At 51.5% G+C, this 8886-nt stretch overlaps 1 protein-coding gene across 1 annotated transcript in view; it reads left to right on the top strand.

Annotated features, from left to right (window-relative positions):
• TNPO3 (transportin 3) overlaps nucleotides 1–8886 on the top strand; it is a 42333-nt gene that overhangs the window by 25825 nt on the left and 7622 nt on the right. The window contains exons 8-14 of the mRNA XM_032238795.1: nucleotides 1132–1278; nucleotides 2702–2809; nucleotides 3804–3895; nucleotides 5184–5323; nucleotides 6275–6466; nucleotides 7373–7464; nucleotides 7646–7662. Of these exons, the coding sequence (XP_032094686.1) occupies nucleotides 1132–1278; nucleotides 2702–2809; nucleotides 3804–3895; nucleotides 5184–5323; nucleotides 6275–6466; nucleotides 7373–7464; nucleotides 7646–7662 (788 nt within the window). The remainder of the gene's footprint in view (nucleotides 1–1131; nucleotides 1279–2701; nucleotides 2810–3803; nucleotides 3896–5183; nucleotides 5324–6274; nucleotides 6467–7372; nucleotides 7465–7645; nucleotides 7663–8886) is intronic.

An 8886-nucleotide genomic window follows, 5' to 3' on the forward strand; every position in this document is an offset into this window, starting at 1 on the left:
CCTTCTCCCAAGGACTCAGGAAGGTACTAATCCCTCTCTATAAAGCCGTAGTAAGACCACACCTAGAATTCTGCACCCAGTTTTGGTCCCCACACTATAAATAAGAAGTGGAGACTCTAGAGCAGTGTTTCTCAACCTTGGCGACTTGAGAGACTGCCTGCTGCCAATCACCTCCACTAGACCGATTAGATCCCACAGATTAGGCCTCCTCCAAATTCCATCCGCCGGCCAGTGTCCACTGGCGACTACCCGGAGGAGAGCCTTCTCTGTGGCTGCTCCGACCCTCTGGAACGAACTCCCCGTGGAGATTCGAACCCTCACCACCCTCCAGGCCTTCTGCAAGGCCCTTAAAACCTGGCTGTTCCGACAGGCCTGGGGCTAAAGAGCTGTTGCCCCCGTCTCGAATGGTATGACTGTTGTGTGTTTTTAAATTATGTATTGTTATGTTTCGTCTTTTATTTTCTGTCTGTACCCCCCTTCCCTGATTTGAATTGTGAGCCGCCCTGAGTCCCCTTCGGGGGAAAAGGGCGGCATATAAATATAATCAAATCAAATCAATTAAGTCCTGTGGACTTCCAACTCCCAGAACCCCCCAGCCAGGGAAACTCTGGGAGTTGAAGTCCGCAGGACTTTAAAAGTCGCCAAGGTTGAGAAACACTGCGCTAGAAAAAGTGCAGAGAAGAGCAACCAGGATGATGAGGGGACTGGAGGCTAAAACCTACGATGAACGGTTGCAGGAACTGGGCCTGGCTGGTCTAGGGAAGAGAAGGACCAAGGGAGGCAGGATAGCAGTGTTGCAATATTTGAGGGGCTGCCCCAGAGAGGAGGGGGCTCAAGCTATTTTCCAAAGCACCTGAAGGCCAGACGAGGAATAATGGATGGAAACTGATCCAGGAGAGATTCAACCTAGAAATAAGGAGGAATTTCTGACCCAGAGAAGAATCAACCCATGGAACAGACGTTGCCTTCTGAAGTGGTGGGAGCTTCATCCTCGGAGGCTTTCAAGAAGAGACTTGAGTCCTCTCTGTCAGAAATGGCTTGGGTGGGGTGGGGGGGTTGGACTAGATGACCTCTAAGGTACCTTCCAACTCTTGTTAATCTGTAATCCCTACTCCCCCTCACGACTTCCAGGTGGTGGAGATATCCTTCAACTTCTGGTACCGGCTAGGAGAGCACCTGTACAAGACAGATGACGCCATCATCCATAGCATCTTCAAGGCCTACATTCAGCGGCTTCTTCACGCCCTGGCCCGCCACTGCCAGCTGGACCCTGACCACGTAAGCCCACTCCCCTCCAGGACACCCCCCCCCTCCTCCCAAGTTTGTCTCTCAAGCCAGCAATAGCAATAGCAGTTAGACTTATATACCGCTTCATAGGGCTTTCAGCCCTCTCTAAGCGGTTTACAGAGTCAGCATATCGCCCCCACAGTCTGGGTCCTCATTTCACCCACCTCGGAAGGATGGAAGGCTGAGTCAACCCTGAGCCGGTGAGATTTGAACCGCCGAACTGCAGTTAGCAGTCAGCTGAAGTGGCCTGCAGTACTGCACTCTTAACCACTGCGCCACCTCGGCTCTCCCATCTGTGTCGGAGGGGGTAGAAGACGAGGTGTTTTCGTACAGGGTAGATTTGATTTAAATCAACTCGATTTAAGTCCCTAATTTTTAAAAGAGCCGCTGTTCATCTCCGCCCTGCAGTGGCTTCTCCTTCTGACCCACTGTTGACTCACCGACAATCCCAATATTACAGAAGAGACAGCCTCTCATGCTACAGAACTACCGTATAAGACACACCTTTCCCCCAGGAAAAAGAGGGTGAAAATCTGGGTGCGTCTTATACACTGAATAAACACTTTTTTTGCCTCCCGAAACCCTGCCCCCTTTGCAAAAACAGATGTGCAGAGGGGTCGGGAGACTTGAAAAGTGCTCCTGGGGGCTGGGGAGGGCAAAAAAAGAGCAAAAACTGGGCCGTTTCCGCCCCCCCCCCCTGCAGCCCCCAGGAGCACTCTACAACCTCCCAAAGCTTTGCATTCCCCCCCCCCTTTTCTTTTTACAAAAAACAGGGCGTGCAAAGGATTTGGGAGGCCTGCAGAATGCAAAACCTTTTCATTTTTAAATTTACCTCTTCAAAATCATTATGCGTCTTATACTCCGGTGCATCTTATAGTCCGAAAAATACACTTAAGCTCAGTTTCATGCTGAACAAACTGAATGATGAACGTATCTTAAAGAGAAAATTATATTTAGATAGATTCTTACTCCAGAGGCATTTGATGAAAATAAATTTGATAAGCATAAAAAAACCCGATTTAAATAAATAAAAAATTGATTTAATTTTTTTTAAAGCCGATTTAAAAAAAAAAAAAAAAGCCACCCATTTTTATCGGCCTGCGCCTGAAGGTCACACATTCCTCTTTTGCGTCCGTCTGACAACGGGCAAGCCGTATTCACTGAACGTGTTTCTCCCTTAAGCAACTGTAGTGATTCCCTGAACAAATCTGTCGTCGTAAAGCGGGGGCAAAGCTCACTTAACAACTGTCTCACTTAGCGACAGAGATTTTGACTCAGTTGTGAAGCCCGGGACAATCTACCTGTGTGGCGTCTGTACGATGGGTGGACTTCAACTCCCAGAATCCCTCAGCCGGTCCCCTTTGAGTGACATCCTTCCTTCCTTCCTTCCCCTCTCTTCCTCCCCAAATCCTAGGAAGGGATCCCCGAGGAAACGGATGATTTTGGGGAGTTCCGGATGCGAGTCTCGGATCTCGTCAAGGATTTGATCTTCCTGGTTGGCTCCGTGGAGTGTTTTGCTCAGGTGAGGGGCCGGAAGGGAAAAGATACCCGGATGGGGTTCGTCCCACCATCAGCTCTTCCGTCCAGCTAAGAAAGCTTTTATTTATCTTCATTTTTACCCCACCTTTGTTACTATATACGTAACTCAAGGCAGCGCACAGCACACAGCACACGTACCTAATCCTCCTTCCTACTCCCTGGTTTTTGCAAAACGAGAACCCTGCGAGGTGGGTTGGACTGGTGAGTGGCCCAAAGTCACCCAGCCACCTTTCACGGCCTAAGGCAGGACTAGAACTCACCGTCTCCTGGTGATTGGCCCAGAGTCACCCAGCCGGCTTGAGTGCCTTAGGTGGGAAACTGGTGTAGTGGGGTTTTTTTCACAGTTGACAATTGCTTGGTTACATCCTCTGTCTTCTTCCTTTTCCTCTTCCTCCTCCTCCTCCTCCTCTTCTTCTTCTTCTCCTCCTCCTCCTGCTTCTCCTCCTCTTCCTTCTTCCCCTCCTCTTCCTCCTCCTCCTCCTCCTTTCTCCTCCTCTCTCTTCTCCTTCCCCTCTTCCTCCTTCCTCCCCCCTTCTTCCTCCTTCCCCTTCCATTTCCCCTTCTTCTTTTCCTCCTCCTCTTCCTCCTTCCCTTCCCATTCTTCCCCTCCTCTTCATCCTCCTGCTCCTCCTTCTTTCTCCTCCTCTCTCTTCCCCTTCTTCCCCTCCTCCACCTTCCTCTCCCCTTCTTCCTCCACCTCCTTCCCTTTCCCCTTCTTTTCCTCCTCCTCCTCCTCCTCCTCCTCCTCCTCCTCCTCCTCCTCCTCCTCCTCCCTTTCCCCTTCCCCTTCTTCCCCTCCTCTTCATCCTCCTCCTCCTCCTTCTTTCTCCTCCTCTCTCTTCTCCTTCTTCCCCTCCTCCTCCTTCCTCCCCCCTTCTTCCTCCTTCCCCTTCCATTTCCCCTTCTTCTTTTCCTCCTCCTCCTCCTCCTCCTCCTCATGATGATGATTATTATTATTCATCCGTTTCTTGTTGTAGCTTTATGCCACTTTGAAAGAAGGCAACCCGCCTTGGGAGGTGACGGAAGCCGTCCTGTTCATCATGGCCTCAATAGCCAAGAGCGTTGACCAGTGAGTAGTGGGAGGGGGAGCCATGCCAGGGTCTTGGCATCCCACCCACAGTGGCTGTTTCTATGGGGCCTCCTAGGGAACAACGAATAGTATACATTGGACCCAGAACGCACCCTCCCTGCCTCTCTTTTTGTCCTGGCTCAAAAGGGTTTTCGCAACCGTTCTAATTTCAAACCCTCGTTAAGCAGCCGAGGACCACCTGCAACAATCCCAAGTGGGGATGGTGGGGGGCAGAGGACGTCTCTACCCCACAAACCTGGCCCCTAGAATCCAGATGGTTTCCTGCGGATGTGCTGTGGCCCACCAGTGGTCAGCAGAGCTGGCAGCAGATTCGGACAGTGAGGAGGTTGGGGAGGAACCTGGGCCAGTCCTGGAGTCTGGGGAAGGCTCTGAGGAGGGCTCTGTGTCGGGGGCAGAGAGGGGGCCAGGGCCGTATGCCAGATATCAGCTGCCTTCGGAGTCAGACATCAGTGGGGCAGAAGAACAGCTGGAGCCTGTTCCCAGTGGGCACATGCGCAGAGCTGCCAGAGGAAGGGAAGAGCTAAAGAACAGGGGTCGATTTGGGAGTGAGGCCACAGGTGGAGGGTGAATGGCCCCTCCCAGAGGGAATAAAAGAGGAGCGACAGGGAAGTGGAGTTTGCAGGAGACCATTAGTTCGCTTCATTGGTTCGTGACTCTCCGAGGCTCCTTGCCAAGTTCTGCAGATCTCGGCCTGGCAGCTCTCCAAGCCAGATAAGGTCTGTGACCGTAAATCCTCCCTTGAAAGACTTTGCCGGAGGTGAAGGAGCAGAATTCACAGTGAATTAATAAAAGGGTTTTTTGTCGGGACCAGGAGTTGGCTTCATGCTCTCCAGAAGCCTCGGTCAGAACAGGATGGGAGAAATTGTGTATGTCTGTGTAGGGGGGGGGGGGGGGATAGCAATAGCAATAGTTAGACATATACCGCTTCATAGGGCTTCCAGCCCTCTCTAAGCGGTTTACAGAGTCAGCATTATTGCCCCCAACAACAATCCGGGTCCTCATTTTACCCACCTCGGAAGGATGGAAGGCTGAGTCAACCCTGAGCCGGTGAGATTTGAACATCCGAACTGCAGAACTGCAGTCAGCTGAAGTAGCCTGCAGTGCTGCATTTAACCACTGCGCCACTGTGTGAATGTGTGAAGTTTATATGCCAGGGGTCCCCTAAATCGTTGGGGAGCCCAGGGACACGCTGGGGGTGCCTGCGGTTCATGGTTTTGGTTTTTGAGGGTTCAGAATTTTCCTGCTTCCCCCCTCCCCCATGCTGCAGAGAGAACAATCCCACTCTGGTGGAAGTACTGGACGGAGTGGTGCGCCTCCCCGAAGCTGTGCACACAGCAGTGCGCTACACCAGCATCGAGCTGGTGGGGGAGATGAGCGAAGTGGTGGACAGGAACCCCCATTTCCTGGGTAAGTGGAAGGGCCAGGCAAAGGGGGTGGGGGTGGGGAAGGCTGTGGGTCGTTCCCTGCAGACGGGAGCCCAAGGACACCTTGTGAATTAATTCCAATCCCTTGGTTGGTGGTGGGACCCCTCTCTGAGACCCTCCCTTTTCAGACTGGACATCTCTGGATGGGTGGGTAGCAGGGGACGGAGGGAGGGAGGGAGGAAGGATGGATGGATGAATGGAAGGAAGAAAAGATAGGGGGAGGGATAAAAGAAAAGATGGAAGGAAGGAAGGATAAAAGATGGAAGGAAGAAAAGATGCATGAATGGAAGGAAGGAAGAATGGATGGAAGAATAGAAGGAAGGAAGGGTAAAAGATGGGTGGAAGGAAGGAATGGTAGGAAGAAAAGATAGATGAATGGAGGGAAGGAAGGAAGGATGGATGGAAGAATAGGAGGAAGAAAAGATGGAAGGAAGGGTAAAAGAAAAGGGTGGAAGGAATGGAAGGAGGAATGGATGGATGGATGAATAGAAGGAAGGAGGAAGAAAAGATGGAAGGAAGGGTAAAAGAAAAGGATGGAAGGAGGAAAGCATGGATGGATGGAAGGAAGGAGAAATGGATGGAGGAATAGAAGGAAGAAAAGATGGAAGGAAGGGTAAAAGATGGGTGGAAGGAAGGAATGGTAGAAAGAAAAAATGGATGAATAGAAGAAGGAGGAAGAAAAGATGGAAGGAAGGGTAAAAGAAAAGATGGATGGAAGGAAGGAAGAAAATACGGAAGGATAGACGGAAGGAAGGAAGGATGAATTGATGGATGGAAAAGATCGATGGAAGAATGGAAGGAAGAAAAGATGGATAGGTGAATGGAAGCAAGGCTAGGAAGGATGGAAGGATGAAGAAAGAAAGAAGGGCTGGGAAACCCTCTCGGGCGCTCCCAATCCAGCTTCTCCTCTCCCCCTTCCTTCCTCCGCCCACAGATCCGGTCCTGGGCTACCTGATGAAGGGCTTGTGTGAGAAAGCCCTCGCCTCCATCGCCGCCAAAGCCATCCACAACATTTGCTCGGTGTGCCGGGACCACATGGCTCAGCACTTCACTGGCCTGCTGGAAATCGCCCGTTCCCTGGACTCCTTCATGTTCTCGCCTGAAGCAGCTGTCGGACTCTTGAAAGGTACGACCTCCCTCCCTCCTTCCAGCCCCAGGCCAGGTTTCCCCCCTCCCGCTCAGGTGGGCAGAGCTTCAGGTATCTAGGCCCATAATCCGCCCTGTGAATTGCTTGGCAGCCCCTCCAGCAGCCAAATCACATGAGGAGTGGTATGGGAGTCAGGGTCAGCATCAAGGCAACCTGAGAGGGGGAAGAGGGAAGGGAGCTGTCAGAAAGAGAGAGAGAGAGGCGGAGCCTGGCCTGTCAATCAGCCCTCTGATAGAGAGTCAACAGCCCCCAGGTCTGGAGGTGGCTGATGAGGAAGAGGAGGAACAGCTGCGTCCAGTGTCTGACGCGTGGATGCGCAGAAGGCAGAGGAGAGGAGAGGAGAGCAGTGGAAATCTATGGGCTGGTCCTTGGGACGGAAGATCCCTGAGTGCCTGACGTGCGGATGTACAGAAGGCAGAGGAGAGGAGAGCAGTGGAAATCTATGGGCCGGTCCTTGGGACGGAAGATCCCTGAGTACCTGATGTGCAGATGTGCAGAAGGCAGAGGAGAGGAGAGCAGTGGAAATCTATGGGCCGGTCCTTGGGACGGAAGATCCCTGAGTGCCTGATGTGCGGATGTGCAGAAGGCAGACGAGAGGAGAGCAGTGGAAATCTATGGGCCGGCCCTTGGGACGGAAGAGCCACCGCTGCTAGCAAAGCTCTGGGGATGAAAGGCAGGGGGCGGAGATGAATAGATGGGGCAGACAACTCTTCCTCTCCCTGCCGGAGGGACCTGTCAGCCTGCGGCGAGAGAGAAACTTTTTGCCGGGGCTGACGGCGATCCTAATAAAGGAATCTTTTGAGTTCCCTTCAGAGGGTTTTGTCATGTTTGGGCAGCTGGGCCAGAACAGTTTGAGGGACTCCTGTCCATCCTCTCGTTGCGCAGGGACGGCGTTGGTGCTCGCCCGGCTACCACTGGAGAAGATCTCGCCATGCCTCAGTGAACTCTGTGCCGTTCAGGTGATGGCCCTGAAAAAGGTGAGTGGTCTGGAGAGCCCCCCCCCCCTCCGGTTTCTGAAAGGTTGGCTGGAGAGGGGGTGGAGAGCTGCAATCTCCTGCCAAGGTGCTTAGGAGCTATAGAATTCCCTCTTGGGCTCCTGCTCATCTCTGTTGCCTTAGGGGGAGACAACCAGCTTTGGAAAAAGTTTGTTGAGGGAAGTGTAGTCAAGGCACCAGGTTAGAAACCAGGTTACTGTGAGTTCTAGTTCCACCTTAAGCATGAAAGCCAGCTGGGTGACTTTGGGCCAACCACTAGGAGACGGTGAATTCTAGACCTGCTTTCGGCATGAAAACCAGCTGGATAATTTTGTCCAGTCACCAGGAGATAGGGAGTTCTAGTCCCGCCTTAGGTACAAAAGCCAGCTGGGTGACTGTGGGCCAATCACCAGGAGACAGTGAATTCTAGTCCTTCCTTAAGCGTCAGCTGGGTAAATTTGGGCGAATTACCAGGAGACGGTGAGTTCTAATCCTGCCTTAGCAATGAATGCTGACTGGATGACTTTGGCCCAATCACCAGGAGACTGTAAATTCTAGTCCTGCCTTAGTTGTTAAAGTCAGCTAGGTGATTTTGTCCAGGCACCAGGAGACTGTGAGTTCTACTCCTGCCTTAGGTATGAAAGCCAGCTGGGTGACTTTGGGCCAATCACCAGGAGACTGTGAGTTCTAGTCCTGCCTTAGGTATGAAAGGCAGCTGGGTGACTTTGGGCCAATCACCAGGAGATGGTGAATTCTAGACCTGCCTTAGGTGTTAAAGTCAGCTGGGTAAATTTGGGCCAATCACCAGGAAACTGTGAGTTCTAATTCCACCCTAGCCATGAATGCTGAGTGGTTGACTTTGGCCCAATCACCAGGAGATGGTGAATTCTAGTCCCACTTAGGCAGGTGATCTTGGCCCAGTCTCTCTCTCAGCCTAAGCCAGGGGTAATCAACCTTTTTATACCTACCACCCACTTTTGTATCTCTGTTAGTAGTAAAATTTTCTAACCGTCCACCGGTTCCACAGTAAATGGTGATTTATAAAGTAGGGAAGTAACTTTACTTTATAAAATTTATAAAGCAGAGTTACAGCAAACCCCTACCGCCCACCATGAAAGCTGGAACGCCCACTAGTGGGCGGTAGGGACCAGGTTGACTACCACTGGCCTAAGCCATTTCACCTTAAGCGTGAAAGCCAGCTGGGTGACTTTGAGCCAATCACTAGGAGACGGTGAATTCTAGACCTGCTTTAGGCATGAAAACCAGCTGGATAATTTTGTCCAGTCACCAGGAGATAGTGAGTTCAAATATGCATTTGTAGGGAAAACAGAAGTACAAAAAAGTATTCAATATATTTTCCTTCTCGTAAAAATTTAAAGGCAAGGTATGAAATAAATGAATAATAAGGCAGGCGACATCCCACTT

This window comes from Thamnophis elegans, unplaced genomic scaffold, assembly GCF_009769535.1.
Source record: "Thamnophis elegans isolate rThaEle1 unplaced genomic scaffold, rThaEle1.pri scaffold_89_arrow_ctg1, whole genome shotgun sequence".
Classification (NCBI taxonomy): Eukaryota; Metazoa; Chordata; class Lepidosauria; order Squamata; family Colubridae; genus Thamnophis; species Thamnophis elegans.